The sequence below is a fragment of the Xyrauchen texanus genome, chromosome 32, assembly GCF_025860055.1.
Source record: "Xyrauchen texanus isolate HMW12.3.18 chromosome 32, RBS_HiC_50CHRs, whole genome shotgun sequence".
Classification (NCBI taxonomy): Eukaryota; Metazoa; Chordata; class Actinopteri; order Cypriniformes; family Catostomidae; genus Xyrauchen; species Xyrauchen texanus.
Window position 1 is genome coordinate 6,730,152 of NC_068307.1, and position 21,316 is coordinate 6,751,467.

The 21,316-nt window shown below is 38.5% G+C and overlaps 1 protein-coding gene across 1 annotated transcript in view; it reads right to left on the reverse strand.

Annotated features, from left to right (window-relative positions):
• LOC127626309 (arf-GAP with SH3 domain, ANK repeat and PH domain-containing protein 2-like) overlaps positions 1–21,316 on the reverse strand; it is a 62,556-nt gene extending 41,240 nt beyond the window's left edge. Inside the window, 6 exon segments of the mRNA XM_052102024.1 lie at positions 1,209–1,338; positions 1,954–2,003; positions 2,936–3,010; positions 3,327–3,472; positions 5,873–5,945; positions 21,047–21,316. Coding sequence (XP_051957984.1) covers positions 1,209–1,338; positions 1,954–2,003; positions 2,936–3,010; positions 3,327–3,472; positions 5,873–5,945; positions 21,047–21,172 — 600 coding nt within the window. The 5' untranslated portion in view covers positions 21,173–21,316.

Consider the following 21,316-nt stretch of genomic DNA (forward strand, 5'->3'; position numbering starts at 1 on the left):
TACTACATTAGCCATCAATAAGTCTTTCTCATTCACTTCCTGATAGATAACCCATATAAAAAATTAAAAATAAATGTATAATTATAGTTTTAATTTTAATTTAATTACAGTAACAACTATACATATTATAATGATGAATGCGGACAGGGTTTTTACATACATGCAGGTCAGATTTGTCACGTTGGCCGTTCAAGACCAGTATCTGATATGGACTACATTTAAAATATCATTTGAACAACCTTAAAAAAAAATTTTTTTTTTAAAGATTTGAGCAGAAAATCTGATCTCAGTAAAGATTTACATTTTCAAACTCAAACAGGAGATAAAGGGAACGCAAACAAATATTTTTAGAAGAATATTTCAGCAATGTAAGGCCATACAATGGAAGTGAATGGTGACCAGACCTTTGAAGCACCAAAAAGCACATAAAAGCAGCATTAAAGCAATCCATCCGACTCCAGTGGTTTAATATATATCTTCTGAAGCGATGCAATCACTTTGAGTGAGAAACAGAAAAATATTTAAATCCTTTTTACAATAAATCTCCACTTTCACTTTCAGAAAGTAAAAGAATGTGGAGATTTATGGTAAAAATTTTTACTTTTCTCACCCACACCTATTATATTTCTTCTGAAGACATGAATTAAACCACTGGAGTCATTTGGATTGCTTTTATGCTGCCTGTGATTTTTGGAGTTTGAAAGGTCTGGTCACCGTTAATTTGCATTGAAAGGACCTACAGTGCTGAGATATTCTTCTTAAAATCTCAGTTTGTGTTCAGCAGAAGAAATAAAGTCATAAACATTTGGGATGGCATGAGGGTGAGTAAATGATGAGAGAATTTTAACTTTTGGGTGAACTATACATTTAAGAACAGAGTAAAAGCTTTTTCTTAATTACAGTGACTATTTGTAAGGGAAAACAAAGTTGATGTCAACTTCATCCACTTTTGCTAAATCCATGATGGAAAACTTAGCCTTGGTTTATTGCACAAAGTGTAAAATAAACATTGACAATCAAACTGCACTGTATTCCACTTTGGGCCCCCTCATTGGGCTAATCTGCAGTTTGGAGTAATGGTGAACTATGTTTACGCTTTTCAAAATGACTTTATATCAATTTTGAGGAGCTGATCTGAGATTATCATTAATCTAACACATCAGTCGCGTTCCTCTGTGGCAGTTTACGCAATTGTGAGCGGATCTTACTTCACACATCTGTAGCTGAAACATCCTGCGCTCTTTCTCCATATCTTCTGCAATCTCTCCTCCGCTCACCTCCGTGCGCACCATACCATACTGCTTTGCCAACTCCCTCTTCTCCTTCTCAATTTTAGTACTGAAGGGGAAAGGCAAGGGGACACATGAGTGTGGTAAAATGTTGCACAAAATAATACACTACACTACATAGTACAAACCAAATGGAAATATTGTAAAAGAAGTGAAAAAAAAAAAACACATATGAGAATGAGAATTAAATGAAGAACAGAAATTATATACAAAAATAAAAATACAGGAAGTGGTATAAGGTGACCGAAAGGATTTTTTAATCAGAAACTCAGAAGGTCATTAGACTTTTATATCTAAAACAAGCAGAAGAGAATCTAACAACCAGAGTGAATACATAAATGTGTGAAGAAAACGACACAAAAAGCAATATATGAAAGGCAAAAACAGAAAGTGATGGTAAAGCTATAGAGAAAATGTAACATGGAAGGCAAAGAGAAACTAAATCCTACACAGTTTCTAAAATTGGTTGACGTGTGATAGCTAAGCACATTTCTGTTATGACAGAATAAAGTATGATAAAATGTTTTCCTTTTCTCAGGCTTGTTTTGAAGCTTTTGCGATATCTCTCCCATCTAATGAATCAAACATAATCTGAGGGCTGAAGAAGCCACGAACACAGGCGCAAATATCCAGAAAAAGCACTCAGCGTTATAATAACACTTACAATTTATTTTCATAATCCCTCCATGCCTTTTCAAATGGTTTTTTCAGGTCCTGCCAAGATGAAAACAAGGAGTTAGAAATAGAGGCACAATTATATCATCTTAAAAGACAAAAGCATCAAGACAGATACAGAAGAATTAAGAGAAGTATTTGCCTTAATACCATTTGCTTACATTAAACACTGTGCTGATTTTAATGATCTTTGAAACAGATCTCTACCCAAATACACTGAAAGACAGAAATCTGCATAACAAAATTGCATAAAAACACCCTGAAGGTTTTTGATTTTGTGATAACGACCAGCTGATTGTACATTATCCTGCTTAGTACTCTTAAACGCGCCTCTCCAGGCGGATCAGAGGCAGACCTCCAGCCCCTGGCGGACGGAACACCCCGCCGTGTTCTCGGGGAACAGAAGGGGTCTCCCCCGCCCCTGGCAGCGGTTCTCCCACTCCAGGCGGTCGGCAGCGAGCCCCTCCCCTCTCGCGGTTGCCGGTCTCAAACCCTGCTGCGTTTCAGCGGCCGGTAGGCTACTCCTGCGCCCCTGGCATCAGCCCTGACCGCTCCAGGCGGTCGGTTAGGAGCCCCTTCTCCCCTCGCGGTCGGCGGCCATCGTCCTCTTCCAGTCGGCTGGGCTCCTCGTCCCCCGGCAGATGGCCGCGGCTGCTCCGTTGGGGTGGAAGGTAGTGGCAAGAACTCTACTACGGCGTATCCCTCCTCCTTCCCGGGTTTCGGCACCAGTGTAACGTAATTCAAGGGAAAGGAGGAGGCGAGAACCGGCTTGACAATGTAAATAATATTTTAATAATAAACAGAAACAGACAAACACACACATGATACGGGACCGGGTGTGTAGGATCACGACCCGGCCCCGCCCTCCACACTGCCACATATGGTAATCAATTGATTTTTTTTCCTACAATATGATTTACAAATCAAACCAATGCGAATCACCTCTTATTGTGTTCAAGAGTTCTACTTACACCTTTGACCTCTTTTAGATCTCCTTTTACCAGCGAGTCCAGGAAAAAGTTGATGTTGTGCAACATGCTCTTCAACTGATAGAAAAGGAATCATAAAACAGAAACTGTGAGCAGGCAAAATCTATTTAAACCCAGTTAATATAAACATACGGTAGGCAGAAACAAGCATCAAACACTTGTTTTTTATTTTAAAATTCAGTTTAATGTGAACATGGCTTGTGAGGATAAGAAACCGTGGACAGAAAACTAAGACAACCTTTGGTAGGGAAGCCGAGCGGTTTGTAGATAAGACATATCTTGTAAGTCCATACTGTGACTAATACTAAAAACAGTCTTTGGGATTATGCATAAGCTGGGTATTGTGACAGAAAAAACTCCCCATGTGTCTCACCAAGTACTTCATTGGCGTCAGCAGTTCTTTGGAGAATTCTGCAAATTTATTAAAGGCAGAGGCCACTTCCGGTTCTCCATTACTGCGGAAATTCACAGCCAACTTCTCCATGGAATTGATGTATGACTCCAAATGTGATATGTGGTCTGGAGGGAAATAACCATGAGAAAACATGGGAATTTAACTAATGGCACATTCAGACACACTTAAAAAAAACAGAGTGAGGCATTGATGGGTCTGGGTCTTAGAGGGGGTATTTGTCTTCAACTTCATTCATATTCACAGCTGTGCTGCAGGAAATACTTTGCATACACTGTCAATCTCTCCAATTAATTAACACAAAATCAAAAAGACAAGCATAAATGCTGCTTACAGTCTGGTAAGATAATTCCATAGTGCCATAGTGCAGACAAATACGTGTGACATAATATTTCTATATACTACATCTTCATCCAGCCTTAGATTTGATATAAAAAAAAAATAAAAAAAACATTGCTATAAGGTAGGGGAGACCACGATTGGTTGGCTATAGGGGTTAATATGTGAGTTATAATAGGATGAGGCCAGAAAAATGTAACATCTGAATGTTTGCCCTCATGATGAATGAGCCACTCACTAATGTTGTCAGGACAATTAAAATCTTTAAAAAAAAAAAAAAAATATCTGAATGTTTGTAAATTGATATGGGAACAAGTTATCACTACTAGTATGAGTGGGGATGGTTGACACATTGATTTCAGGATTGGTTAGCACACGAAATGTAATATAAGAATAATTCATCATAATAACTGATACCTACCAAAAGGTACAGGTATGAGCACAACATTTGCGCACATTGAATAAGCCGCAGGTAAAGGTGTTTACATGAAACACCAAATCTATAAAAATCGTGCCAATTATTTTAAAATGCCTAAACTGTTTATGAATTTACCCAGATAAAGGAAACCCGTTTAAGGCGTTTACGTGGCCTTACACACTATCAAGATCATGCATGTAAACGTGCTCATTCATAGCACGTCTGAACATTTATGTACAGTACTGTGCATACGTTTTAGACGCTTGTGAAAAATGTTGCATAGTGAAGATTTCTTGAAAAATAATGCCATTAATAGTTTTCATTTATCAATTAACATAACTCTATGTCCAGTAAACTAAAAAAGCTAAATCAATATTTGGTGTGACCACCTTTTCCTTCAAAAGCAGCACCAATTCTCCAAGGTACACCTGGATAGTTTTGTTGTTGTTGTTGACAGATAGGATGTTCCAAGCTTCTTGGAGAATTCACCACAGTTCTTTTACCTATTTTGGCTTTCTCAATTGCTTCTGTCTCTTCATCTAATCCCAGACTGACTCAATGTTCAGTGGGGGTCTCTGTGGGGCCATGCAGTCAGTTACAGGGCTTCCTGTTCTTCTATTCTGTTTGCTAAAGTAATGTTTGGGAGTCTAACATGTATATTTCCTATTGACACTTTAAAGCTGAAGATATAAATAACCATCCTAAGACAAAAGTTTTGTGAAACATCTTATGTGCCTAAGACCTTTGCACAGTACTGTATATGTAGATACACACAAGCAAAGGGCTTATACAATTTGATAAAAAAAAAAAAGTAACTGCAGGAAAAAACCTCTAAAGTAGCTGTACTGGTTATTTATGTAATTAAATTGCATGATAAAATGTTTTAAAAGTTCAAATTAATAATTTCATAAATGTATTATATTAATATGATGCATTTATATTAGTGTTGGTAAAATAAGCATTTTATTTTTTTCTGTTTATTGCTTCCCTCTTAAAGCTATTGCCTTTTAAAAATATTTTTTATTTATTTATTATTGTTATTTTTTTAATCCCCTTTTCTCCCCAATTTGGAATGCCCAATTCCCACTCCTTAGTAGGTCCTTGTGGTGACGCGGTTACTCATCTCAATCCGGGTGGTGGCGGACAAGTCTCAGTTGCCTCCACTTCTGAGACAGTCAATCCGTGCATCTTTTCACATGAATCGTTGTGCATTACACAGCGGAGACTCACAGCATGTGGAGGCTCATGCTGCTCTCCATGATCCATGCACAATTTACCACACGCCCCATTAATTGCGACCACGAGGAGGTTACTCCGTGCGACTCTACCCTCCCTAGCAACCGGGACAATTTGGTTGCTTAGGAGACCTGGCTGGAGTCACTAAGCACACTCTGGATTCGAACTCGTGACTCCAGGGGGTGATAGTCAGCATCAATACTCGCTAAGCTACCCAGGTCCCAATTTTGCCTATTTTTAAGATTTTAAGATTTTAATTTCATAACCAAATTCCATCAAATTGAATTGAGAACTGTTTAACAAAATTAAATGAATACAATTTTAAACATATATAGTTTTTTCTACTTTTAAAGATTACTCAATGAAATTTTATAGAATATTGTTATGAAATTGAAATGCATAAATCTTACAATAATTGTTTGAGTGAACCAATCCCAGAAGATGTGTCAACCAACTCTGTATTGGGGATGGTTGGTCAAATTACACAACATAGATTTAGTCATACAAACGTTACCTTGTCCAGATATATTCTTTGCTTTGGCTGCTTTCTTCATTTTCTGCAATATTGTACGGTCAGAGTCCAAGGCCTTTAGAAAGATACGATGGATGGATGGATGGATGGATGGAAAGATAGATTATATATTCATACAATATCACTTTGATTAATTTAAGCTGTGCTGAAATGCACACAAAAACATTTAAAAGCATACAGTATACACACCACTTAACACAAACAGAACATTAAACAGCTCATTAAACAAAAAATGTCCTGTTTCATAACAGCAATTACATGGAAGTGGTAATCATGAATAGATTGTGAAATTATAAGAGCCTTGTGAGTTTGCCCTCTGTAATGGCACAGCAGAAATTACACCTGCAATATTTCATTGAAATTAGGCATTTTCTTTTAAATAGACTGTTTATTTGCAATTCATTTACTTCATTTACTTAACACCACACTGAGCTGTAAAATCTAACGTAGTAACATGCATTATGCAACAATTTAGTCATTATACTGGAGCATGAAATTTGATTGTTGTGTCTATCAATAGAAACAAGCAAGAGCAAACTTGAAAATTTTATTAACAGCTTCATAGTAACTTGTTTCCAATCTGCCATCTATGTTGCATCATGTTTTGTGGTGCATGGTTTGGCTGGGCCAAATCTTCAATGATTCAGCACATTTTAATAGCTATTTTCATCTACCACAACAGTTTTAGAAATGTTATTCATTACGTGGCCCTTCAAGATTTTAGCAGCTCCCATGACATACCAAGACAATTTTTTACCTAGATCTCACTGCACAATGCTGCAACACACCTGATATAGAGTCTCTGAAAGTCTAGTTTCTTCCCAACTCATGGGAAATAAGGGTGATATATCAAATACAGGTATTTACCATTTTCATGATGACTTTAATGTGCTTTTTATTTGCCCATTAAGTTTCCTAAAGAGTGTTTCACATTTTCTTGATCTCTTCTTGTCTCATAACTTGCAAGCACTGTATGAAAGATACTTTTAATTGTGTCTCAGGGTGATTTCAACTTCAGCAGAAAGGGTTTGGTTGGTGCATTCAATTGATTTTTGAATCCATTTAAACTGTCCATTTCAGTGAGCCGACTCAAAACTCTAATTCAATTATTTTGCATCATCAATCAGAAATGGTCTCTGCATGGCATTTTCCATGAAATTATAAGTTTTAGTAAAAATGTATGTGTAGGTATCAGTGTCAGATAGTTCCTCTGATTAAGAACATAACCCTTTTAAGCCATTTCAATGCAAAAACATACACATATATGGATATATAAAGAGAATATAGCCAAAGGCTGAATAATATTGTAATTTATATATTTTCCAGCCCTAATGGGAAAGAGTATTTCCTGTGGATGTCTGTCCCAATTATCTCTCTTTTTGCTCAGGATAAACAGTTTGTTACTCAGGGTGCAGAATAAAGCCCTGCAGAGGGCCATAATACTTCCTCATATCCCCATCAGTCCACTTAGCAGTGCCCTAAACTATGAGTTCATCTTTTTAACCACAGGTGTCTGAATATAATACCATTTTTATGACGGGAAAAGCTCCAAAGGCTCATTATTAACTTCACAAGTCTCTATGATATTGTACCCTAGATATGGCTCGAGTACCTCCCTCAATTCTACAGAATTATTATATTTGCCCATTTTATCATCCACCAGATGAATAAAAGAATAAAAGTCTGATCACAAAATAGCACACAACTAGGCACATGATTTAAGTATCATTCATGTCCATAGAGCACAAATCATATGGCACGAGTTACACACCAAAGTTTAACACTAAGGGTTAGTTAGGGGTTTGTTAGCATCCCTAATGGTGCAGTCACATTTACCTTTGCACTGCAAATTTCATGGCCCATCTCAATGGGACCCTGCACAATTGTTAATTTTGAGCAATGGAGAAGAATTTCCCCCCACAGATTATGCATGGAGGCAAATTCGCCAGCGTTGACAAATTGAAAGTTGCTTGATTTGGCAGTGAACTCTGTGTTGGCGGTGCTTCATACACAGCTACACTGAATATTCACAATAGAAAAGGATATAATTTTAGCGGCCAATTTCTATTTAACTTTACCCACCTAGAGTATAAATTCTCGCATTAAAAAGAGGCTGCAATACAAAGCATGTTCACACAAATAAGGATGGGCATAGAAATGCATCTATTCTTTAACTTCAAACTCTTGAGACATGTTTTGTAAGTTCTGTGTTGTTGTGTTTTTTCTGTTGTTAATATTGCTGGTGGACCTGTTGAAGCAAAACATTGCAGAACTGCTGCTCTTGTGCGCTCTCATGAACTCACACAGGACAGCAATGGTCGTTGAGCATTTTCACTAAATAACACATTCGATTTTGGACTGTTTATTCAGAACAAGGCATGAGTAGCATAAAATAATTTATTAGACTTCTGAATTATACTTTTGCATGAATTTTCATTTTTGGGTGAACTATCCATTTAACCCTTTCCCAATTTATGTATAATTAACCAGTTTGTTGTTCTGCATCTTAAGTGCACTCACAGGTAGATGATCAACAGCAATCACATAACACAATTAAAACACCATAACTCATCACTGTGCAGAAAAACTGACTTTAACTAGATTCTTTGTTCTCCTTATTCTTGATGTCTTGTTCTCCTAACGTCCTTTAAAAAATTCCAGTTCCTATGGAGACGTAAGTCACTGTTATGAGTTCAAAAAGCTCATAATAATCTCCTTATGCTGCACAATTGAGAAGAATGTTGTTTGTGAAGTGAAATCATCTGACACTGAGCAAAAGTCAACAGTCATTGACTGAACCAATGTTTAAAGTGGAAATTCTGTCATTATTTACTTGCCTCCATGTTGTTACAAACCTTCATGTCGATAGATTGGGTGAATGATCCCTTTAAGTTGAGTGAAACTGGAACAGGATGGTTTCATAAATGCTTGCATCAAGAATGCTTTACTTCCTTATTTTAAAGCCCTCCCAGTGACCTGTTATGATTACACTGGGCCAGTAACAATTTCACTGTGAGGTAGTCCACCTGATACAGCATTCCAGCCTGAAAGCATGTTCCCCCTGACTAGGCTGAGTGAGAATTCTGTACTCAGCAAAGCTAAACTCTTTTGTTCTTTGCGGCAACAACTGTTTCTGGCTTTTTAGCATGGCGTTGGTATGCAAACAGTACAATTACATGAAAAATGCTTGTGAAATTCAACACAGAAAACAGACATGAGACAGAACAAACTATCTAGACATGACATAAACAGTCATGAATGCTAGATTAGGTCATGGCACAACCAAAATATCAGCAAATATTTGGCCATTTTGAGATTATAGGCATCGGCCGATTTCCTGCTTGGCCTAATAAAAGTGTTTCTCTTTCTGTCAGTTCCAAATATAATCCCAGTTTGTTTTTCATTTTTTAATATTTTTGTACATTAGCATCAGATCTTTTAAATCCTGTAAGCTGTGAGGTGGGGCCTCCATTGATCGGAATTGTAGGTCCAGCACATCCCATATATTCTCAATTGGACTGAAATCTTGGGAATTTGGATGCCAAATCAACACCTTGAACTGTTCCTTAAACCATTCCTAAACAATTTTTGCAGTGTGGCAGGGTGCATTATCCTGCTGAAAGAGGCCACTGCCATCAGGGAATCCCATTACCATGAAGGGGTGTATGTGGTCTGCAACAACGTTTAGGTAGGTGGTACGTGTCAAAGTAACATCGACATGCATGCCAGGATCCAAGGCCTCCCAGCAGAACATTGCCCAGAGCATCACACTGCTTCCGTCGGCCTGCCTCTCTTCCCCAGGTAAACGATGCACATTCACCCGGCCATCCACATGATCTAAAAGAAAATGTAGTTCATCAGACAAAGCCACCTTCGTCCATTGCTCCATGGTCCAGTTCTGACGCTCATCTGCCAATTGTAGGCGCTTTCAGCAGTTGACAGGGGTCAGCATGGGCACTCTGATCGATCTGCAGCTACACAGCCCCATACGCAGCAAGCTGTGATGCACAGTGTGTTCTGACACCTTTCTATCATGGCCAGAATTAAGCTTTTCAACAAACTGTGCTACAGTTGCTCTTCGGACCAGATGGGCTAGCCTTCGCTCCCCACTCGCATCAGTGAGCCTTGGGTGCCCATTAACCTGCTGCCGGTTCACTGGTTGTCCTTCCTTGGACCATTTTGGTAGGTACTAACCACTGCATACCGGTAACACCCCACATGACTTGCCTTTTTGGAGATTCTCTGACCAAGTCGTCTAGCCATCACAATTTGGCCCTTGTCAAAGTCGCTGAAATTCAAGAACTGACTGTTCACTTGCTGCCTAATATATTTCACCCCTTCACAGGTGCATTGTAATGAGATAATAATTGTTATTCACACACCTGTCAGTGGTTTTAATGATAAGTGTATATATGTCTTGTTGCACTCTAATCTCTATCTTGGATAGTATTTTTCTGATGCAATTAAAACTTTGTAATTCAGCACTTTTAATACTACTGTATCCTTAAGATGAATTGCTTATATTGTATTCTTCCTCTTTTGTAAGTCATTTTGGATAAAACCATCTGCCAAATGAATACATTTAAATGTAAATGATATCCATGAAATCTTCACAATTGATTACATTGAAACAAAAAATGGTAGGAATGATGTTGCATGATTATTACACAGCAAAGCACATTTTAAGCAAAATTATGCTGCTCCCTTACCCTGTTGTGATTGATTTGATTGACATGGATACAAAAGCTTGTTCATTCAGCGACGTTTAACAGAGACACGCTTGTGGTAAACATTTTTGCAAAATGGAAATGTGTGCCTTGAATCCATAACACTTACACACTATTAAACATAGAAAATAGTGACTCCAGCTAGGTCTCCTAAGCAACTAAATTGGCCCGGTTGCTAGGGAGGGTAGAATCACATGGGATAACCTCCTCGTGGTCATTATAATGTGGTTCTTGCTCTGTATAAAGGAGTCAAAACAGTGCCAGGAATTCCTCACACAAACGATTTGCTGCAAGGAAAGCTGATGGCGGTTCCAACGCCTGTACCGAACTGTAATGGGCAACATCGCTTCTATGATAAGAAGAACCAGGTATGCTTGAGTTCAGTATTAGGCAAATTACTTCCTGTTTTTGGTCCGTTTAGATGTCTTTGGTCCATGTTGCATTCATATATCAATTGAACCGCACCAGAGTTTGTTTGGAAGTGGACCGAGACCCACTATTCAGGTGGTCTCGGTCCACTTGTTTAGGTGCACACCAAGGTTCGGGTGCCAGTATTCACACTTGTTCAAATGAACAACAACTTTTGGGTGGAAGGGGGCCCTTGGAGATAATTGGCCCTAGGACCTTTGCAAGTCATTATCCATCCCTGCCCACAGGTTTCAACCCTTACCATTCTTTCTCTCCCAGCATTGCTCTCCACAGATGTAGCTCGGCCATGCCCACATCACCACATACCCCCATCACCCGACTCAGGCCGGGAGACATCCGGCCTGTGACTTAACCACCGGGCTGGCCCAGTCACTGTGGGATACTTCTATTACCCCCTTATCCAGCATGGCCTTTAATTCTACCCGAAAAACTTCTTTTTTATGCTCGGGTAATCAGTAGGAATGACTGTTTCAATATATTGCTCTATGAGATTTGTACGACCGGGAAGAGGAAAGAACACATCAGAAAATTCTCCTTGCAGCCTAGCAACCTCCATGACATGGGATGGTGAGAGGTGGTCTCCACAAGTGACTGGGGGGAATCGATCGGTGGCTTTTAAGTTCACCTCCCGTCCGAGCTCCTCCTCCTCTGGAACCACTGTCGCCAAAGTCATGGGGACCACCTCTCTCCATGGTTTTTGGAGGTTGAGGTGATAAATCTGATGTGCTCCGCCTCTATCCATTCGCTTCACCTCATAATAAATTTCCCCAACTCGTCGTGTGACCTCAAAGGGTCCTTGCCACATGGCAAGCAATTTAGAGCTCGATGTGGGGAGCAATACAAGGAATTTATCTCCCGGTGTAAATTCCTGTAGCCGAGTACCCCTATTATACAGCCGGCTTTGCCGTTTTTTGACGATGTTAATTGCCTCAGTGTGTGGCGTTTTGCTCTCAGGTCAAGAACGTATTGAATTTCATTTTTGCTGTTTGAAGGTACCTCCTCCTAATTTTGCCATAGGTCAATGAACACGCCACACGGTCAAAGCCCATACAATAATTTGAATGGGGAGAACTATGTGGAGGCTTGCGGGACCTCTTGTACTGCAAATAAGAGGGGCTCGAGCCACTTGTCCCAATTTCAAGCATCTTCGTGCAAGAACTTACAAATCACATTCTTTAGGGTCTGATTAAATCGTCTGACCAAGCCGTCCGTTTGTGGGTGATAAACACTTGTCCAAATCGAATGAATCCCCAATAATTCGTACATGTTGCGTAGTGTATGTAAAAAAAAAAACAGTGCCGTGATCAGTGAGGTTTTTTTTTTCTGAATTCCCACTCAGGAGTTTATTCTGAATAGTGCTTCCGGATATTGCACTTCATAATCCACCAGAACCAATACAAAGTGATATCCGTGTGCCATCAGCTCTAATGGCCCGACGATGTCCGTACCAATTCTTTCAATGGGGACCTCGAGCAATGGAAGTGGGCACAATGGCACTCTAATGGTGGACGGCGGATTCACCAGCTGACATTCACAGCATGCTGCACACCACCTGTGAACATCCCAGCGAATGCCCAGCCAATAGAAATGGGCCATTAGACAGTTCTATGGTGTCTAATGTGTCTTTTCCTGCCCTAAGTGACCCGCCATCAGTTTATAATGAGCACATTTCTAATAACATTTCCCGACGGCTCTTCTGTATTAAAAATTGGGTTGTATCCTCCTATGTTTGAGTGTCCTGAGTAACTCGAAACAACCGATCCTTGATAACTGAAAAATACGGATATGCTAGTGCAATGTCTGACTGGCGGCATTGACCATCAATCACTTTCACTTGACCAAAGCCATGCCAAAGGGTCTCATCTCGCATCTTCTCCAGAGGGATATCCCCTACAGGGAATCCTCTAAGGGCTGGGGAAGCCGAGACTTCCCCTCCCTTACGTCCTCCTGAGGTGGAGCTGATGTAGACGGCCCTGGCACCTCCTCCCCAGCCAGCGAGTCACACCACACACTGATATGTTTTGTTGCAGGACCCATCCACACAAATTCCCCTTAATAAAGTAATAAATGCCAGCGGAGAGGGTTAGGGAAAACCAGCAGGATGAATGGCCGGATGAGGAACAGGAGAGAACAAGGGGAAGGAGAGGGGAGAGAGAGAGAGAGAGAGAGAGAGAGAGAGAGAGAGAGAGAGAGAAGAGGGCTCTCCGGCCCCCAAATATGCCACCATGTGGTCCTCAGTCAGTTGGATCGCCCCATCCAGCGATGCCGTACAGTGGCACAGGACCCACTCCGCTGTTCCTTTCTTGTAGCCGGTGGATAAACTGCTCCAGTACCACCAGGTTGATCACTGACACAATGTCGCATTTGGCTGCCAGCAGCCACCACCACCAGGAGCCACGGAGCTGTTGGGCAAAGGCAAACGGGTGGCTGAGCTCACAAGCGTCACCATGCAGAAGCTCAGGCAGTGCGGCTCTGTGCTGTGGCCAACCTGTTGCAAGATGGTCCTCGTACACCAGGAGGTTGGGCCATGACATGAGCATACCCAGACAACAGCGGCAGTAGGTGGGCCGCCCACTGGTTGTTTGGCCACTTCCACGATCCAGCCGTCCACTAAAAGTGCTTGAGTAAAGCCTCAGTCATCCTGAGGTCCCATGTTCACGAGTGTGATGTGAGGCATGGCCATAAGGGATTCCGGGATTGTGGCTGAAGACCCCTCCTGGTGTACCAAGCTCTGTAACACCTCCCAGTCCTCCGCTTGAGCCTGGAGGAGCACCTGAAACCAATGCTCCTGTTCCAAGCGCAGGTCAAGCAGAGCCTGATGTTGTGTTTGGTGGATGTCGGCGAGGGTCTTGAAGTGTTTAGACAGTGGCAAAGACACCATGACGGAATTTTCTTCCTCCAAATTCCCGGGATTCTGCACCACTGTGATAAATCACTGGCTCTCTACTGAATGAGGAAATGGGGGCCAGGTGAACAATCCAACGTAAGCCTTTTATTTTTGATACTTTTCAGTATAACACAAACTAGTAGCTTTTCAGCTCAACATAAATGCACACACAGACACACACACCTTCATGTGTTACTCTCTCTCTCCTCCGGCAGTCTGGACTTCCTCTTTATCCCTCTCCAACATGGAATTTGGGAAAAAATGTAATGGATTGGATGAAATTAAATGGATTTCATAGGGCCTGAGGTAAAGTCATTAACTGTTAACTGTGGGCAAGATAAAGTGAAAAGTGTCTAGAGACCCTTAAAAGTCACTGTCACACTGCAATCTGGTATGGCCCATTAGTTTATCTGAATGGAAGAGTCCTCTGACAGGTTATTTACATTTACATTATTTAGGTCCTGTGGTGGGTCTCTATATAATGTGCAGGGTCGGGAGGGTTACTATTGAAATGTATTCCACTACAGATTAAAGAATACATGCTGTAATTTGTAATGTATTCCATTAGATTACTCAAGGTCAGTAAAGTATTCTAAATACTTTGGATTGCTTCTTCAGTACTGGTAGATTTTTTCACTTGTTTTGACTATTAAAAACTCTGCCAGTACAGTAAGACAAAATACACATGTAAAAAATACTTTCACTGAAAACCTAAATATCTTATGCAGTGCTGTTTCTAAAACAAGAAAAATCAAATTGATCTTGTTTTAAAGATTTTTAGATATTTTTTTTTAGGAAAACAATTAAAAAATTATTATCAAGAATACGATTTTTGCCCTAATATCAAAGGTCTTACTAGAAAAAAGACATTTCAATCGAACGTAAATTTTCTTGATAAAAAAAATATGATAGTGTCTGGTAACATGTGCATGTAAAATGGCTAGAAACAGCATTTTAACTTAGCGTAAAGCTCACAATTTACACAAGGTTTATTTCTATTTCTTCTGCTCCAAACTTACTTCTCTGTCTGCTCATATGAATGTAACACATAATAAGAGTGTTTCACCACTGTTCAAATGCACTTTGGATCGCATCATTTATATGTAATCTGAAAGGACTAAATATTAAATGAATCAAATGACAATAAAATGCAAAGTAATATCTTCAGTAATCAAAATACTTTTTGAATGTAACTGTATTCTAATGACCAATTATATAAATTGTAACTGTAGTGGAATAAAGTTATTTATATTTTGTATTTTAAATACGTAATCCTGTTACATGTATTCCGTTACTCCCCAACACTGATAATGTGGTATGGCATGCTATTTATATTGTGTTCACAGTGCCCTAAATACAGAGAGTGGTTTGAGGTTTAAAAACAACACACTCAATTCTAACAACTCTTGTTCAGAAATAGCTTTAAAAGAAACCCACTCAGATGAAGCCCAGCCACATGAAGAATCCAGAGAAGGTTTATCATGTAGTCAGCAGACGTTTTTTATAATTTATTTTGCGATTGCAACATATTTTTGCTGCCACATTGGAATAGCTTTATAACATATGGAATTAAACCTTGAAGTCCTTAAGACAATAGGATACACATTTGGGAAATCACAAGGTGAGTGCATTTAATTGGCTTTCATAGCACTAAATGCTAAATTAATCCACAATAATGCATTTAACTGGGTCCCAAGGGAAGTAATGTCATACCAACCCTATAGGGTTAGGTCAGTGTTACAAATAAAATTTATCCTATTACTTTTCCATTCTACTTAACTGAATTAGAAAAAAAGATTTAATATTATTGCCCTAACATTACACAATTGTTTTTCCTTTATCCAACAATTCATTCTTGATTCAAAACAGATTTTCATTTAAGCTCTGATAAAATTTATAAAAATGTATATTAATATCAAAATATGAATATCTACAATCTTAACCAACACAAAATAGGTATCGTTTTAAAGCTTAGAAGCTGTACTTTGCAATGTATATAGGCATTATGACCAACTCTGATCAAGTGCTTTGAAATTTGCAGACAAATCACAAGTGTTCCATTTTGATAATTTATTAATAACTTTGCACAGAACATATTAATATTATCGGTAAAACCATCAAACTGATCAAATAGCCACATATGTCATTGGAAAGCTCTCATAGAGTAAAATTCAACCAGCCTATGTTTTTTATGCACAGATTTGATCTGAAATGATGTTGTACGTTGTCCAATATCATGGAGCGCTATACCAATCATATTAGGATTCAGTTTGCTGCAACCAGAGGTGAAAATCATCCAAATATGGGCAGAGAGGATTATTCAGGAGATGGCACCAAGTACATGACACAGACTCAAAGATGGCTCAAATGACACAGAATGGAACTGATTTGTAGTTGCATGTGTAATTAGTTCTTATGTACAATTATTATGTTTTTTGTTTGGAGACATTTTTGGACACTAGGATAAATTATTTTTATAATGCTATAACTTTTGATTGCTTTGCCGTATCAGCACAAAATTTTATTCAGGTACAGATGGGGACAAAACAAAAGCAGTTTTTTGCAGCTACCTTTTTCACACTCTGCAATATATAATGTCAAATATAAGTTTTTGTGTGATTTTTCAGCAGTTACTTACTCTGAGAGTCTCGGAATTTATCATAACCTATATAATAATTTTTTTTAAAGTTTTCTTTAAAATTATATTAAACAGTTGACCCTCCTTTTAAATATATATATATATATATATATATATATATATATATATATATATATATATATATATATATATATATATTAGCCTTTAATTTTGGGTATTCCACTGAAACAGGAAATATTTAAAAACACCTTTAGATCATAAAAGTGCATTCAGAATTTTTTTTTCTTTAACTACTGAAGTAATTTATTGTGATTTTGCAATATATGTAGGAAATCGTGACCACTCACACTAAGACTCATATCAGTAACCTTATAAAAGCTGCTTTATTCTACATGGAGAGGGTCTGTACATGGGAGTTGCCATGTTAAAATCACATGACCAGCCAAATACTACTCGCTTAATCTCAGTAACCGTCCTGTTTTTTGACACTTTTACTCATTGATTGAAGTAATCATTGCTGACTGTGTATACTAAATTTCTACAATGGCATCTGAAACTGAAAACTATTGATTTTAAATGATGCTGCATCCAAGCTGCTAGGGGTGTCAGTGTAAGTCCAAAATAACACAAAGACAAAACTTACTTAGTGCACCTTTAAAGGGTTACATTTCAGGCTGTTTGATGAAGCACAAGCAGCATGGACTACTGCAGACTTCACATGCTATTAGAACTACCGAAAATACAAGTATCCCTCTTGGAAGTTGCACACGAAGTTGTAATTATGACTGGGAAACTCAGAGATAATTTTGATACATGAGTTTCCTAGTTGGGCGGAGACATAAACTTTCAACATTGTGCAGGAGAGTACAGTTTCAGAAGTCAATGACAGGTTTTTTCTTTATTTTTCTAAATACAGCTAATTGTTATCGCTTACTGTTTTGGTCATATTTATTTATGTATATCAGCAACCAATTTATGCATGTTGTACATTTTTACACTTTGAAAATAGCTTGTATTTGACCCAAATTCCATTAATGTCAGCAAGCTGAGTTAATATAATATTATGGTGTCAAAATAAAAGTTCCTCAAGTAATATGTTCTTTCCGACAACAAATCACTTGAACACAAGGAACTCGTCATTACCACTTCAGAAGTGGGAAGAAGGATAATTCCGAAAGCACATGAACGCAGAATACTTTTATGATACTTTTTTCATCCTTTTAGAAGTTTGAAAGTCAACCACTTTCCACAGCCATTGTACTGAAATGACGGGATATTTGTTAAAACATCTCATTTGGTGTTCTGCAGAAGAAAGAAAGCCATTCGAGTTTGGAAAGACATGAAAGTGAGTACATTATGACAGAATTGTATTTTTTGGTGATCAATTCTGGTAACACTTTAACGTTCCATTGGTTAACATTAGTTAATGCATTAGGAACTAACATGAAATAACAATGAACAATATATACATTTTTTACAGCATTTAATAATCTTGGTTCCTGTTAACTAATGTTGGCAAATGGAACCATATTTGTAAAGTGTTCCCACTATCCCTTGCAGTGGTGCAATGATGAAACCTCTCTTTGTCTTTGTTCAACTACTCTCAACAAATGCTCTGAAATGAAGATAATAGTAATATCAGGTGTCTCCACTCAGGTGAATTAAGGGGTAAACCTGCAATACTTTACAGGAAAAACAAGGTGTGACACAACAGCCTCCCCTGTCCCTGTTGGTGTGGCAGATTATACAAGCACTTCAATTATCTTTCTCATTATTCCTCTCCAGTGCTAATCCAAACTCGGCCCTCATTTCAGTTTACTTTCAGCGACATACAATGGAAATGTTTTAATGGGAACACACAAGCACCATGATGTGTAGAAGAGAGATAGCTTGGGGTGTGTATAGAATCATAAATGTCTAGGGAAATCTCTCCCCTCTTTGTCATTAAGTCACATGACCAAAACAAGGTCCATATAAGGGCATGTGGCTCCCATTCTCTGTGTTGAGGTCACCACAGATTAATGCAGAGAGCATCTCCATTGCTTTATTTCCCTTCAAATGTGTCCTCTTTAAAGGGATAGTTCAGCCAAATATTATAATCTGTAATTATGTACTCAACCTCATGTTGTTCCAAATCTGTATGAGTGATTCTCGTGAAACCTGTCAAGAAAATGTCCTGGTCATATTATACTTAAATCAAAAGAAACAAATAGATTTAAAAAATGCATATAAAAAAGTAAAGCTATTTTTGGGGCCATTGAGATTTGTTATATTTTTGTAAAAGTTAACCACATTTTACCCCCCAGTTTTAATTATTGCATCATGGAGAAAATGGTCAAATTCGTATTACCGCAATGTTAAAGAAAATTATATGTTATTTGAATTTTAAAGTATTGGTAGTTGATAGTGCCTTTTATGGCTGGTCTTGAGATTTTTATTATAAAGGCAGAGGTTATGATTAGGGTAGGAGAAGCTGACTGTAGATTGGTTAATAAAGACCTCCACTAAGATCTCTTCTGTATTCTGTGTTGTCCTAAACCCCCTGGGGCTGTGTGTGTGCAACGCTCACTAGATATTCAGGGTCTCATCCTGTCATATGAAGCCCAAACAAGCATGTAATGCATTGCACTGTTCAGTTTGTATGGCCATGTATTGCATAGCCTAGGTCATCGCCATGGTTACTTCACATTCCACTATGTCACCCTTCTTATGGCAGTCAGAATTCAACTGTTATCACCCTGACTTGGCTGCATCCATTACATTGGTGCAACATTTACACAAACTGAAAAGTACAAAGAATGAATGACTTAGGCTAATAGCAGTTCAAATACTATGCACAACGTTATTGTTACTGAAGGGTTAGGGTTAATAAGAATGTTGTTCCAATAACAACAAAGGATGCTCATCCGACACAGGTCTCAGTTGTGTAAATCACGGTCATACAGTATTAATTGGCAGGGATGGGCTTTAGCGGTAATCTGCGCCAGAAGACCCAGGAATCCCTAACCTGAGCAGGCTTTTGTTTATGTAAATGAATGCATGCAGGATGACAGGCACGTGCTGGATAATACACAAAAAGCCTATGATGCACAAGGAGGGACGTTCCAGGTTTAATGCAAGTTAAGCTCAGTCGATAGCATTTGCGGCATTGATTACCACAAAGAAAAAATTTCAACTCATCCCTCATTTATCAAAAAACAAAACAAAACAAAAAACACAATTTGCGGTTACAATGAGACACTTACAATGGATGTGAATGGGGCCAGTCGGTAAACATTAAAATACACACTTTAAAACAAAAGTATAGCCATAAAACGTAAATATTATATCTGTTTACATGATTATAGCATGATAAAATAAGGAATGTACTGGCATTACGGTGTTTACTAGATTACAGGGTTTGTTGTGCCGAAATTTGACTCTGTGCCAGATTCGAACTCCCCTCTACCTGATTGGTTCTTATCTCTAAAGCCCACCCCTAACCCTAACCGTCATCAGTCCTTACCGCTAAAGCCCATCCCTACACCTACCCCGAAACATAAGGCTATAGGGAGTCAAAATTCGGCATTACAACGGTATTGACGTTTCATGACAACAAAGTTATTATATTGGTTATACTTAGGCTAGACAGGGATTTTATCACACTTCAATCACGTGAACATGTATAATGTATTCGTCTTGTGGCTATACTTATGAAACACTGTGTATATAAACGATTTTGAACTGGCCCCATTCACTTCCATTGTAAGCGCCTCACTGTAACTGCAATTTGTGCTTTTCTTAAAAAGCTAAGCGAGAGACACGTTTTTTTTTTTTTTGTCAAATTGTTTTTTGTAATGCTGTCAATTGAGCTTAACTTGTATTGAACACGAAACATACCTGTCAATTTGATGCACCAAATCATGCAAGATAGCGGCAATATAAGAAATAGGCTAATGCATACTATAAAACATTTTAATAATAATAATATTAATAAAACAAAAGATTGCAATGCATTCTGTGCAATTTAATTTATAATAACGATGAGGAAGTGTTGCTGACTTTTAACATATATAACGACAGGAGGGATCCTTCCTCTTTCAGTAGTGCCATGTATGTGCCACGGCACCACTAATAGACCCCAAAATTTATCAGCTTTAATAAAACTCCCGTTTTTTGTTTTTTTTAACAACAATATTCAGTATAGCCTACTTTAATTCACAATTTTCTTTAGGAAAAGCAAAAATACATGGTTTGGGGTTTTGGAAATTGACTGTGCTCAGCCACAATTGGGATTCAACAAGACAAAGAGCATCAGTATCTTCCTTTAGAAGCTACTGTAGTAATGTTTGAAGCACAGTATGTGAAAGCCAGTTGCAGCTCTGATATTCAGACCGGCTCCTGGTGTTGGACAGGACAAGACACCACAACAACTGGACATTTAATTATACTGTGCAATTTACAGCTGTCAGAGACATTTCGAAAAGGTGCTTTTATAGAGGAAAAACGAAGCAAATAAAGAAGCAATGCCATACCTCCTCGATATTGTTGGCGGTATTTCTGCAACTTGTCATTTTGGCGCAGAAGGAAGAGGTGGTCGGAGAGCTGTAGTCCTCCAAAGTCTCCGTAATAAACTCATCCACTGATATGAACTCGGGCATTTTGGAGGAAAATCAAGAAACCTTTATAAAAAGAAATGTTTCACATAAACCCCATTCAAATGATGGTCTTGTTGAAGATGAAGTAGCTGGCTATGTCTGACTGTTTGCGAGAGTAAAGTGCAGCAGAGTGAATCTTCACCGACA